Consider the following 14,726-nt stretch of genomic DNA (forward strand, 5'->3'; position numbering starts at 1 on the left):
GGGGCCTAGGTGGTTGAAGGCACAACCACCAAAAGTAGAGTGAAGGAGGGGGGAATGCATAATTGCTAGAGTCAGAGGAACAGCAAGTTCAGGGGGTGGAGGGGTAGGGGTGGGGGGGGAGATGTAGTGCTGAAGGAAGTTACAGAGATTAGCAGAGGTTAAGCCATGAAGGGATTTAAACATAAGGATCAGTTTTAAATTTCAGGCATTGGGGGAATGGGAGCCACTGTAGGAGAGGGGTGATGGGCAGGTTGGCATGGGTTAGGATATGGACTGCATTGTATTGCATAAGCTGAAGCTTATGGAGTGTGGGGAATGGGAGGGCAGTCAGGAAAGCATTATAGAGAGAATAGTTGAGTCTGGAATTGACAAATGCATGAATTAGGGTTTTAGCAGCAGATACACTGAGGTAGGGGTAGTGGCAGGAGATGTAATGGATGTGGAAGTAGGCAGTGATGGAGACTGTATGGAGTCAGATGCTCAGCTCAGGGTCGAATAGGACACCAAGGTTATGAACAGTCTGGTTTTGCCTAAGTCAGTGGCAAGGGATGGGGAGCGTATGGAGTTTGTGGTGGGGACTGAAGATGTGACTTTGGTCTTCCCAATGTTGAGCTGGAGGAAACTGCAGCTCATCCAAGACTGGAAATTGGACCATCAGCCTGACAGCAATGAGGCAGTGGAGAGGTGGTGATGGAGAGGTAGAGCTGGGCGTCATCAGAAGCTGACGCCACGTCTGCGAAAGTTGTTGCCAAGGGGCAGCATGTAGATGAGGAAGGGGTGGTGGTGGGGGAGCCAAGGATCCTTGGGGGACTCCATGCGTGATGGGAATCAGAGGAATTCTTACCCTACTGTTGGGACTGAATAAAGGGACCTTTATTCTGCATATCTTACTTGAGTGAAGATCACTGCACTCAAATGTAGAAACATTTCCCCACTTCCCAACCTCCATATCCCTCACCTGGTTAAGCACAAAACATCATAAAACTAACCACCCAGGATTGACAATGAGATCAATCCCACTGACCTGCTGCTAGAAGCGAGGGAAGTGCCACATGCTGAACCACATCCTCCAGCGAGAAACACTGACGTGCGATTAGAATGGCAATAAACGTAGCCAAAGAGTCATGGAATGAAAGGTCACTCACCTTTAAGCAGAGCAAAATAAGCAGCAATCAGTGACTTGCAAAAAAATTAACGTTTACATTGTTGATATGAGATGTTCAGGTAAAAATTTCAGCAAAATTAGTTTCTTCTCTGGGACGGGGAGGGGAGAGAATAATTTTAAGACTCATTTAAATTATTTCCCAATGTCACATATGATCCAAATCTGACAGGGCACACGAGCTGCTCCCAGTGCACCTGCACTCAAGGAGGTGTGCTGGACTGGCTCAGGGTATAAATCTCCCACCTGGTTATATTACTGTAGGGGACACCTGGCTTCTCTGCTTGGCAGTTCCTCACAACACCACAACTAAGAGGGAGAACTTGTTGCATGGTGGACAATGGCAGGCATCGAGCCTTGTTCCATTACTTCATGTAACAACTACTTTAGAATGTTAATAAAATCTCTGTAGGCACAAATGACAAGTTTTCATTTTTTTAAAAAACTTATAAGCAAATTCAGTTATCATTTACAATTTATAAGCCAACAAGGCTAGAAAATAACATTTCAAGTTTCAGCAAGAGCCTGGAGTCAACTTAATTCATCAATATGATTTATAGATGGTACAATATACATTGCTGACTGCGGATTTCTAATAAATCCTTCTGATGCCTTCAGAGTTATTTAAAAGTGCAGAAAAGCGATCAAGTTGTGGCTATTTCTATACTTGAGCTTGGATATGCAGAACGGAACAACAGTCTAGACTCCCTATCAAGAACCTCATTTGGAAACAAAACGTTCTACCATTGCACTTTCTAGGTGGTGCAACTCCTACTGCTTGCGAGTGTTAAGTGAAAAAGTCAGTGAGTGTAAACTGCACTGCCCCCTTCATATTCACTCGACCTTTTTTTTTGCTAAAATCATTAAATGGAAGAAAATATAGCCTTTGTTAAGTGTTGAGAGTTTAGAAAGAGAACACCACTCCTGCTAACAATAAAATGAATGCCATTTAAATGTCAATATCTTTTTTGGAGGAATTACAAAGGCTGATGGTCTGAAAGGAGTTGCATTATTAGGAGAGATATGCGGTCCTTGATCCAGCGTGGCTCAACTATCTTGTTATGTGTCGTGTGTTAATTCAGCTGCTTCCGGTCACTGGACTCAGTAATCCTGCTTCGTCTATCCCATCAGGATGTCACCAGGAAAACAGAAAACTTAACACAATGTGAACTTACATCCACACTGCAGAGCAGATCATTGAATCCCCAGACATGGTTTGAAGAGCAGCAAAGAGCCTTAAGAACACCAAGCCATTCAGAACTGAGTACAGTACAGCATGCTGTCAGCTCAGCACAAAGATTGGCTATGTCATTGATTCTGTAAAATGGAGAACAGCAGAGGCACAGAAAAAGGATATTAGTGTCATTCGGAACAGATATTTGAGACAGTCAGAAAATAATTTTCCTCCTTTTAACTATTAAGTATTACAGTAATGGTCATTATCACTACCTCAGGAACTCTCTTCTTTGGAGGTTATAGCCATCTCAAAGTTGACGATTGGTGTCACATTACTACCTATATGTAGCTGATTGTTGACAGTAATGGGGATGAGGGGTTTGGGTACAAACTATTGCATCCCCACCCTTACATTCTATCTTCATACAAAAAAAAAGTCCTTCCATTTTGCAGGTGTACATATTTTGCCATGTAGCTTTTGGGTGGATCAGCTTGGCTTCAGGGATGAGGGACTTCAGTTATGTGGGGAGACTGGAGAGGCTGGGATTGCTCTCCTTAGAGCAGAGAAGGTTAGGGGAGATTTAATCGAGGTGTTCAAAACTATGAGGGGTTTTGATAGAGTAAATTAGGAGAAACTGTTTCTGCTGGCAGGAGGGTCAGTAACCAGAGGACACAGATTTAAGATAATTGGCAAAAGAACCAGAGAGATGAGGAATTTTTTTTTTTACACACTAAGTTGATAAGATCTGGAATGCACTGCCTGAAGAGGTGGTGGAAGCAGATTCAATAGTAACTTTCAAAAGAGAATTGGATATATACTTGAAGAGGAAAAATTTGCAGGGCTATAGGGAAAGAGCAGGGGAGTGGGACTAATTGGATAGCTCTTTCAAAGAGCCAGCACAGACATGATGGGCCAAATGTCCTCCTTCTGTGCTGTATCATTCTATGATTATTCGGCTGAGTAAGGAAGAATTCCAGCACTCTAAAACATGTTGCTGATTAAAACTGAAGTGTTAGTGAGGGGTAACAATCATCTGCAGTTTTCAGCAATTTTTGCTGCCCCAAAACTTTTTTTGGTCCTCAGTTAACTGTTGCGTGATGTGGAACTTTTATGCATCAAGCAAACTTATCGAAGGAACAATTATTCCAAAGTTAGAATAGCAAATGATCTCCATGAAATAAGATAAAATATTTCATGAAACTGACTGTTATCAAATATGAACCATACATCTGTAGAGGTTAATAATAGAGGCAAGGAGGCAATTTGGCCCATCACGTCCATGCTGCCTCTTTGCTAGGGCAATTCAAAACTAATCCCACTGCCCCCGGCTCTCTCCGCAAAGCCCTGTAAACGCCGTCAAAATGCTAACTGGTTTAAGAGCTCTCAAATTTATTGCATGTAGGGTCCTTACAGCTGGCGTAGAAAGGTCATTTTCTTTCCATTAGTCTGGATTGCATTTGAATACAGGACCCAGAGAGCGGAAACGATGAATGCGCTACCCAACTGCGTCATTCAGCTCCCCTTTTATTAGGATCTCATGATATTTTGGTGACTGTACCTGTCAGTGTCCTGATGTCCCATGCATACGTTCATGAGTGCATTGCACACAAAGCTGTAGCGATTGGCCGCGTTGTCGCTAAGGATCTTCCCAAGCATGGAATAGTTAATGTTATGAGCCGATGGGTTCTCGATGAAATCCAACATGAAGTCTGGATCCCAGAGTAAGTTGGAGTTGGATGGCTGAACATTGCTGTAAATGGTCTGCTTAACCTTTGAACAGGCGCTACTGAGGATAAGAAAACACATCTCATTACATTAATGTTACACACAGCAGGGTCGACATTTCAATCAGTATTTGATGTAAGCAACTTCCATCTAATGCTCCACTGCCTGAACATTGTCACATCCCTTTGGCTCTGCAATGACTCAGTCTGAGAGTGGAAAGAAAAAAAAAGTTAGAGAGATTTTCTACTGTCAATATGGTCAACTTCATTCTTTGAATGAAGTTCAAAGTCCACATACAGATAGGATTATCTGCCATCTGGCATGGGGGGGGTGGGGGGATGTAGAAGAATAAATTTACTTGGAGATACAGTTCCTTTAAGGCATATGTGCTATGTGAAAATTCATTAAATGACTCTTCTGCAATCAGACATATACGAGGCCTCATACTGGCCCATAACTTTGAATGGAAAAAGAGGTACCTCTTTAGGTCATCCTAGTGACTGCTTACTCACATCTCTCAGGCTTCAGTATCAAATGCAAATAATTTGAAAGATTTTCACCAATCAAGGCAGTGTTTATTTGATTTACAAGACAGACTGAAGGCAACCCAATTTGCAATGTAGATAGTGGAGGACATTGCTTTATGCTATTCTCTGGCATGCAGGACACATCAGGGCATCACTGGCCATCTCCCAGGCCATCCTGCAAAGCTTTTGTTTCAAGGCTACAAGGTCGCTGCCCAGAGCAGTCCATATGCTTTCGCCAAGACTAAACAGGAGTGAAACGGGACATGGGCGGGGATGCAAAAACAGGCCATGTCACATCAGTCGTCCGTTATTCGTCTATCTGATATTCAGTCCCATTGATTTCAATAGAGGAATTTTGATAGAATAAATAAGGAGATACTGTTTCCAGTGGCAGAGAGGTTGGTAATCAGAGGACACAGATTTAAGGTGATCAGCAAAAGAGCCAGAAGCGACATGGGGGAAACATTTTTTTAATGCAGTGAGTTGTGATGATCTGGAATGCACTGCCTGAAAGAGCAGTGGAAGCAGATTCAATTGTAACTTTCAAAAGGGAATTGGATAAATACTTGAAGGGAAAAAATGTACAGGGCTATGGGGAAAGAGCAGGGTAATAGGACTAATTAGATAGCTCTTTCAAAGAGCTGGCACAGACACAATGGGCTGAATGGCCTCCTCCTGTGCTGTACCTGTTATGATAATAGAACTGATTATCATGCGTATTGTATAACAGTCGGCAAAAGCGATTCCGCCTGTTTTGAGTTCCCGGCCAAGTCCAATTTCACCCCCAGTGTGTTGGTCTGAGAGCTCATGATACTAAACCTCTTTGGCACGGTGCTGCTTTAAACTAGGCTGAAGTTTCAGGCCCTCCAGAGTTTCTCACCGGAGAATTTCCACTTATGAATTTTTCCAACTCATGATTTTACCCTGTTTGTTTCGATGGACAGGAAAATCATAGTCTCGTGAGCACACAGCCTCAGTCTCCCTTTCTGATTCCATGTGGAGATTGAGTGAGTGAAAGTCAGTCTGGTGCAAAAGCTGAAATCCCCAGCCAGATAAACTTGTGAAGGGCAGTATTTTAAAGAGACATTTGATAAAGTGACAAATAAGGAGGCATGTTGGTAAAATAAAGGCACACTGTGGCATGTGGAAGCATGGATTGGAAATTGGGTAATGTGTAGAATACTGAGTGCACACTTATTGGACCAGAGGGATGTGAACAGCTGTGTCCTCCAGTGGTCAGTGTTGGGACAATTCTCTTTTTAAAAGATCTCGACTCACGTATATGGGGCACAATATCACAATTTAAAGACAACAAAAAATAGAGAGTGTGAAAAGGACAGTAAGAGGACTCGAGAAGAACATAAACTGGTTAGTAAATTGGGCAGATAGATGTGAAATAAAATTTAATGGAGAGAAATGTGAGGTGATACATTTTGCGAGGATGAACAAGAGGAGGAACCGTAAGACAAAGAAGGAGATCTTAAAGTGCACATTTATGTTTTCATCAGAAACAGAGGAATCAGAGGAAACATCCTGGTATATCTGTGATGTCACTAACGCATAGCAACCAGAGGACATCTCTCCCACTCTTCATGTCGCTGATATGTCGTGGAATTCTTATGGGATGATTATCATTCCTGATTACGTTAGGGCAGCTTTACTGAAAAGTAACGTATCGCTTATGTTATCAGAAAATTCTTAATCGATTTCATATTATGTCACTGATGGTTCAGGTACAGATACAAACACATATCCTTTCAGTCATTTCATCTTATCTCCATCATTTTAATTTAACTTCATTCGGTTACGCGAATATAGAGTGTTTCCAGCTAGTTCAGCGTGAATCTATTCTCTAAAATTGGACACAAGGTTGGGAGAGTCTAAGCCTGTCCAGTAGTAAACTGGAACAATTTTTCTAAAAAAAACCCTTTTTTTTTTAATTGAGACGCGGGAAGACAGAGATACAACTAGCTAGAATTTTACGGAACCATTTGTATGATGGTTCGTAATGTTGAGCAAACATCAGTTTCAGTTTGCACTGTTCAGTTCTTCCTTTATTTTTTTACAAGTTAAATTTAACATGAATAAAAAGTTGAATAGAAAAATAATTTTTCAGCTCGTGTGTAAGTAAGTGCTCCAAATTTTAAAATGTTCCTTCACACTCGAGACAAGTTATTGCATTTAAGATGGAGAAATAATTAACCTTGACAAATCAAGACAAAACAATCACTAGTTTGGCAAAAATAAGTAGTTCTGTGTCACATAACATCTGGCAAGTAAAACCTATTGAATTAATGAACTGCTGGGCACTTTCACAAGATAATACAAGTAAAAGTAGATGCAATGTATGTGCCAAGGTTAATATTTTCTTTTCAGCAAATATAGCAATTCAAATCCCTGCAGGGAAAGGAGCAAGACCCAGCTTCTATTTTCCCCTCTACTTTTAAATAAACACACATCCTTTTCCAGATGTTTTATCCCATTGACAATTATCAAATGAGGTTTTATTTTGCTGTAAGTGTGGCCATGTAAAAAGACTTCTTAGGCAGTATGGTGGTACGGCATGTTGGAGGTGGTGGTGGGGTGGAGGGCAAGGGGAGACTTAGCACTGTTGTTTATAATGCATATAATCCAGGGGAAAAGAAGGGAGTGAGCAAGAGGGAGGGAGGCGAGAGCAGAAAGAGAAGACTGAAGGGGGGGGGGAAATTCCCTCTCCCTTCCATCCTTGTGAAACATGTGCATTAAAACAATGACGTAAAATCAATAAAATCATGATGGCTGGTACCACTGTACACTTCCCAGCTGTTGAATGAAAGGTGGTACCAATGGAGGCCTTGGGGAAGGTCGCTTACTCTTAGCATCAGAAGGAAAAAGGGGGAATAATAGAGGGATTTCAGCATCAGAAATTAGAGAAAAAGACTTTGTTCAGCTTGTACACACAAACATACATATGATATACACATAATGTATGTACATACATGCATACACCGTATACATACATTTTATATATAAAAACATGCATACAATGTGTACAAACACACACACACACACTTATTTTAGATATTATAGTCTGTGAGAGGATTCACAATAACAGTTTACATTTTATTACTTTATAATGATGAAAAAACCTGAGTGATCAGTAAACCTGCTTGTAACCTGCTAGTCAGTGTCTTAGGAATGCATGAGGCCAGCAAAAATCAAACACTATAACAAAAGTTGGCCTGAATGCGGAGGGTTGTTATCTCAACGAACTATGATGTGGAGACGTAGGTCCATAGATTCATATCTGGTTTTTCCCAGATGCTAATCTTGCTGGCGTTTCTCTGGAGAGACATAAATGTAAGGCAGGCATGCCCCCAAAATAGGAAAAGTAGAGAGAGGAGAGACATTGATTGACAGGTCGGCCACCTCAGGTCATTCCACTGATCTTCTAGAAGCCAGCTTCAGAAAGGCATGGGGAGATAACTTAGACAATAAATGGTATGCAAGCATCTAAATGGAGATGACTTAAAAATAAATACTTAAAAACAAACTAGATGTAAACTTGCTTTGAAATGATGGACCTATAGGCAGCAAGAGACTGCAGACTAATGAGAAATATGGCCTGTGGAAACAAGAGGAAAGCACAGCATTGCTTTGAAACAGTGTCAAGGTCACATCATTCCAAGTTGTGCTGGGCTGATGTTTTCAATCTGAAACTAAAATGCTAAATTGGACTCCGCATAGTCTCATTAACACACTGGCATCTCACAGCTTGAAAACAGAACTCACCTACCACAACAAAAGAATGTCACAGTCACAACACATCACCTCAAACAGTTTGGGCAGATTCCCTGGCATCCACTAGAAAACGCAAGGTGCAAGTTCTAATCAGGGCTAGTATAGAGAGGTTGAGAAACACACAGGCTCCAATTAGCACAGTTCAATTAATTGTGATTTTTCAAAAAGAGCGTGTCGCCACCAGGGCCCCTTTTAAAATTAATTACAAGGGATTATGATTAACTGCTTGTCCACTTTGGGTTTCTCTTTTGTCTCTTTGCAAAACATACCTGGTGGGAGAGTAGACGGCAGCTGTGAAACCGGCCATTAAGTGCTGCACGAAACGCGAGGATTCTTTTTTCCTTTCCCTTTCCCCCCACTTCCTTGCAGGGAAGCACCTCTCCTCGGTTGGACACTACCCAATGATGGCACAATTAACAGTGGAACTCCGCTTATGATGAACTGGGTACAAATCCCACTATTGGGGCTAGAATGCCCCAAGCCCCTCCACAGGTCTCACTCTTTAAACAATGAGTACATCTCAGATATCACAAAAGAGTTCTCAACTTCCACTACCTTTAAATATATCAACGCACGTATCAAAAGGGATATCTCTTCAATCAGAATCACTAATATTACGATTCTATTTGTAACAATATCAAAATACAAATATATAAATAAAATCACATCATCATTTGCGTGTTTTGACCAGGCTGCCGTGTATTCTCTATTTTGCTTATTTTATTCCGTGTTGTGAAGTTATGTTAAATATTATCTGAGGAAAAGTTTTTACGCCTGAGAAGATCAGCCAGTTGACACGGAGGGAAACTTTTGGGTTTTGGAGCGTACTTACTCACCTGAAAAGATCACCAAACTTGCTTCTTAAGTGACTGCAAGATACATAAAGATCATACAGGTAGGCCAGAATGCATCTTTCGGGAGAGGAGCATTCTGAAGGATTGACAACATGCTTTACTACCCCACACAGCCTGCAAGAGAGAGGATACAGAAAGGAAGTTGGAAGAATCAGGCAGCAGAATGAAAGAAACAGACTATTCAGGTATGCTTACTTTACGAGGGAGCCATCAATTGCAGACTTGAGAGTTTCAGTCAACAGCATACACAAGTATAAGTGACCTGACCTCCATTGAATTGATAGCAGTGGAGACCCCACCCTTATCCATCACGCTCTCATACCCTACCAGACCTTTTGGGGGTAATTTTAACCTAACCCGCCAGGCGGGGAAAATGCCAGTTTTATACCCCACCCAATACTGCTCTCCATTGAAGACAGTAAAATCAGCGTTGCACCCGATCCTGTCAGTTTCCTGACTGGCGGTTTAGGTTAAAATTGCCCTCCTTGAGCCAGTTCAGTGTTTGCCAGTGTGCCCTCTGGTGCAAAACAGCATCATGACTAAGCACCATGACACAAAGAACTGACTCAGCATTCAATCCTCTGGCCTGCCTGTTGCGAGCAACTGCATCGTTGCACGATGTTACCAGGTCCACCTCTGAACCCACCTTCAACAGACCTACACGAAGACCAGAACAAGGCAGCAAAAAGACCTAGGACTCCAGAACATGGTGGTCGCTCTCCCACCAGCAGGGGAGTAAGATGTAAATGTGCTGCCTGCTGTTCAGGACACATGCATTTATATAGCACCTTATTATGTCTCAAATGCATACAGTGAGTGACTGTGAAATGCACTGCCGGGCAGCAGAAATGGTGCAGTAGCCTTATCTGAAATATTCATGCAAAAAATTCTCCCTCCCGCTATATTTATCATCAGTGACTGAATTTTTAAATCGGATCAACTATTTTCTTCTAATTTCCAAGGCTGGGCTCTAAATTGGGCCACTTCTACACGCAGCATTGACAGCTGGGATGGTGGCGGTCCTGAGGTGAAATATAACAACAACTTACATAGCAGCTTTAATCTAAAGGTGTGTCACTTAAAAGGGGGAGGGGAAGAGATAGAACACTGGGCAATAATTGGGAGAAGAGTTAGAGGATTTGACCAAAGGGGTGGTCAAAGAGATTACATTTTGAGGAGATTTTGAAAGCAAGGAGCGATGTTTTAGGGCAGAGGGGTTTAGGGAAAAGAATTCCAGAGTACAGGGGCACGGTGGCTGAAGATATTGCCACTGGTAGTGAGAGAAGACACACAAAATTCCAGAGTCCAAACAATGGAGTGCGTGAGCTGTGATGTAAGGTGAGAGGAGGTTGCAGAGTTGAGAGTGAGGCAGTGGAAGATTTGTAAATCAGGAGAAGCATTTTGAAATTGACAAGTTGGGGGATGAGGAGCCAGTGATGATCAATGAGGACCGGGATGATAGATGAGCAGAGGTTAGTACATGATAAGACACGGGCGGAGCATTCTGGAGGAGTCATGACTTTCTGCAGAGTGGAGCTTTGGAGGCCAATGAGGAGAACATTGAAGAAGTAGAGCCTGGAGGGTGACAAGAGCATGGATGCAGATTCCAGTGATGGTGGGATGATGTACAGACAAAGGTGGGCAATATTTTAATAGAGAGAATGTTGATGGATTCAGTTTCAGTGAGGAGCCAGAGAGGTGGACAGATTCAGGGTTAAGGTGTGGAGCTTTTGGTGAGAGAAACAGATCTTGCCAATATTTGGCTGGAGGAAATTCTGCATTATTGACGATTTAATGTTGGACCAGTATTCAAACAGTACAGAAAAAATTGTGGAGTCCAGAGTGATGGCAGAGAGGTAAAGCTGGGAGTCAGCAGCGTACTGATTAAGAATACAAGGGACCAAGAACGGAGCTTCGGTACACCAGCCAAGCCATTGCCAATGTACTCGCTACCTTGGTGCAGGTGGATATGGAACTATGAGAGATGGGCATCATGAAGGAGAGGCACTGGAGTAGGATGGAGTGATCAACTGTGTTGAAGACCACAGAGAGGTTAATGCATCATATTTGCCATCATATAGGATATCATTGTGACTGTGACCTGGGTGGTCGTCTTGGTATGGATGGGATAGAAGCCAAACATTCAAGCAGAGCATAGTAGGGGAGGTGGGCAGGGAATTTGGAGGCTATAATGCATTTGAGGATCTTCGAGAAGAATGTTAGAAGTGCAGCAATCATCAGAGAGAACAGACAGGTTCAACAGATGTATAAATGGTACACAGCTACCATTTTACCAGCGTCAGAGGCTATGTAATGTATAAGGTAAATGCAATCCTGAAGGAAGTTCCCAGAAATGTCCTGTATATGCTTACTGTGCTCTAGTCTCAATTATGCTCTTTACCATCAGTAATGGTCTAGATGGCCGGTATTGCACACAAACCTGGTTATAAAGAACTGAATTCCACCCTCACCACTACAAACAACAGAGGTTCTGTAGAAATTTACCAAGAGCCAGCAAAAGCTCGGATTTCAAAGTTCAATTAAACTTTTTTTTTTAGAAACGAAGTGAACCAAACGCCATTCCTCACCCTTCAAACACTTGTGCCGTCTGGTCAGGGTTGAGCACGAGACAGGAATGGTAGCGCCGTAGCACGGCCACGATGCACAGGCACAGCCCTGTGGTGTAGCTCCCAGCCAGACTCGAGGATTTCAGCAGCAACTCCGCTTCCACCACACTCAGTTCATTCAGCAACTGAGACATTAAATAAAACACACAAGGTCAGAGCACAAATTATATAATTAGCACATGCTAAACCTTTGTAAATCACTGGTCAGGCCTCAGCTGGAGTACTGTGTTCAAATCTGGGCACCACACTTTAAGAAGGATGTCAAGGCCTTGGAGAGGGTGCAGAGGAGAATTACTAGAATGATTACAGGGATAAGGGACTTCAGTTTTGTGGAGAGATTAGAGAAGCTGGGATTGTTCTCCTGAGGGCAGAGAAGGCTGAGGGAAAATTTGATAGAGGTGTTAAAAATTTTGAAAGGTTTTGGCAGAGCAAATAAGGAAAAATTGCTTCCATTGGTAGGAGGGTATGTAACCAGAGGACACAGATTTAAGGTAACTGGCAAAAGAGCCAGAAGGGAGATGAGGAAGATTTTTTTTAAAACTCAGTGAGTGGTTATGATCTGGAATCCATTGCCTGAAAGGGTGGTGGAAGCAGATTCAACAGTAACTTTCAAAAAGGGAATTGGATAAATACTTGAAAAGGAAAAATTTGCAGGGCTATGGGGTAAGAGCAGGAGAGTGGGGCTAATTGGACAGCTCTTTCAAAGAGCCAGCAGAGGCACGATGGGCCGAATGGCCTCCTTTTGTACTGTATGATTCTATACACTGGATATAACTGAGTAAAAAATAAACATTTCAGGTGATTAAAAGATTTTTCATTGTTGACTATATTACGGTGGTAGTGGGGTGTACCACAAATTCACGCAAACCAAAAGGTTTGATAGCCAGTCTGCACCAATTTGACCCTCAGCAGCTGTTGTGTTGCTACAATTGACCTGGTTTAGGAAGGGAAACAAGAACAAAAAAATTCATCTAGGGTTCCCACTTCTTTTTGCAATTCAGCGACACCAGCTGGAAAATCCGTACATGGGAACGCCTGATTAGAACTGGATTGCGCTGGGCTCTTTCTGCCCTGCGCCACCCAATAGCTTGCCGACACTGAACATCTTGGCTTCTGTGTTTACAATGGCCACTTGGCGGAGGTGCTGGAGGACAGCTGGCAACTCTGGAATTGTCGCTCAGCAAAAGTCAATTCCTTCAGGAAGAGGAAAGTGGGGGGCGGGGGCAGGGGAATGAAGAAAATGGAGGGAAAATAATGGAAAGGGATGCCACCCTGTTCCAAAATGATAGTGAAAAAAAAAATGAAAAGGTGTGTTTGATGACATTCAGAATCTTCCTGCCTCTGGCATCTAGCCAGGGTTTTTCCATAGCAGCCCGTTTATATAAAAAAAACTGCTGTCCCTCCAAAAAGAAGTGTGAAATCTATAAATTTATAAAATATACCTGTTAAGATATAAGCTCAAAATAAGAGCGTTCTTGATTTTGTACAGATGTATCCAGTTACAAAATTCAACCAATAGTTCAGAAAACTCAACATTTTTTTTTCTGGAAGCAACATGCTCAGGAAATCTTTCTGGGATATGGGAAAGTTAAATGGTGGTTACCCAGATACAATGGGGTGCAGTTCATCTTTTATTTCTGTTGGAAAGAGCAGCCCAATAAAGAAATAAATGAAAAAAATAAAGGCTTGCGTTTATATAGCGTCTTTCAGGATCTCAGGGTGTCCCAAAGCGCTTTACAGCCAATGAAGTGTAGTCACTGGTATAACGTAGGAAACGTGGCAGACAATTTGCGCACAGCAGGCTCCCACAAACAGGACTGTGATGATGACCAGATCATCTGTTTTAGTGATGTTGGTTGAGGGATAAATATTGGCTAAGACTCTCCTTCTTATCTTTGAAACAGTACCGTGGGATCTTTTACGTCCAGCTGAGAGGGCAGATGGGGCCTCGGTTAAACGTCTCATCCGAAAGATGACTCATTTTGTTTCCATTAGGGCCCTAGTGAATTGAACAGGATTTCATGGAGTGAAAGTCTTGGCCTGCATTTTAGCATCAGTACCATTAGTTATTCAGCAGAAATCATTCAATCCAACGTTCCAAATCCACCACTTTGAACTAATACCACCTCTCGGAGCTGTATTCATAGAGAGCTTTTCCAAATCCCAGCCGCTCAACACTGAGATAAAAGAGAGGAAAAGGGGGAAATCTACTGAGCAAGTAATTACGAGACGTCTAACAAATGGCTGAGTGTGTGTTCACAGCTGTAAGGCCCTCTGGGGAGCTGGGTGACATCCTTAACCACCAGAGCAAAATTCAAGTGACTAATAGCTTTATTCTGAGCCCACGGTTTGTTCTCTAAAAACTCCTGAACATATCATAGGCTTGGTGGCCACAACCTTACCTGGATAGCGAAGTCAATAAGACCATTGATATTAAGGGCGCACTCCATCATATCAAAAATGAGCTGGATGTGGTGAGCCAAAGGCAGATGGTATGAAGTTCCTGAGGCAAAGCTAGTGATTTGTTCCAGGACATTACTGGAAATCTGTAAGGAGATTTAAAATTAATGCTTTTTTCCCCCTCCTTTTAAACAGTGTAAAATAGCATTTGCGGTACTTGAGGGTCTGTATGGCTCTGAATCCTTCAAGACTGTTTATACAGCAGAGACCTCTGCCTCTAACAGTAGGGGGTACACACCAGAACTTTCTCACTGTAAATCAGTCAGAGGAAGGCTACATGAAAGGTTTCTGCAGAACTGAATCAAATACAGTTGTCTGACAGCAACAGCAACAGCAAGCTGAAGACACTTCAAAGAGGTCATGCAGCCAAGCTTTTACTGGAGCCAACATTTTAATATTAATCTTAATAGCCAC

General features: G+C 42.3%; 1 protein-coding gene across 6 annotated transcripts in view; it reads right to left on the minus strand.

Annotated features, from left to right (window-relative positions):
- The window catches only part of LOC137331279 (mediator of RNA polymerase II transcription subunit 12-like protein), a 482,895-nt gene that overhangs the window by 105,768 nt on the left and 362,401 nt on the right, over positions 1-14,726 (minus strand). For 3 of the 6 annotated variants that reach the window (XM_067994975.1, XM_067994977.1, XM_067994981.1), the window contains 6 exons: positions 14,255-14,398; positions 11,814-11,977; positions 9,208-9,339; positions 3,898-4,125; positions 2,338-2,479; positions 1,025-1,145 (listed from right to left, as the gene is read on the minus strand). In XM_067994975.1, coding sequence (XP_067851076.1) covers positions 1,025-1,145; positions 2,338-2,479; positions 3,898-4,125; positions 9,208-9,339; positions 11,814-11,977; positions 14,255-14,398 — 931 coding nt within the window. The remainder of the gene's footprint in view (positions 1-1,024; positions 1,146-2,337; positions 2,480-3,897; positions 4,126-9,207; positions 9,340-11,813; positions 11,978-14,254; positions 14,399-14,726) is intronic. The other 3 variants (XM_067994976.1, XM_067994980.1, XM_067994979.1) reach the window with 3 other exon arrangements.

This window comes from Heptranchias perlo, chromosome 13 (assembly GCF_035084215.1).
Source record: "Heptranchias perlo isolate sHepPer1 chromosome 13, sHepPer1.hap1, whole genome shotgun sequence".
In the NCBI taxonomy this organism is placed as follows: Eukaryota; Metazoa; Chordata; class Chondrichthyes; order Hexanchiformes; family Hexanchidae; genus Heptranchias; species Heptranchias perlo.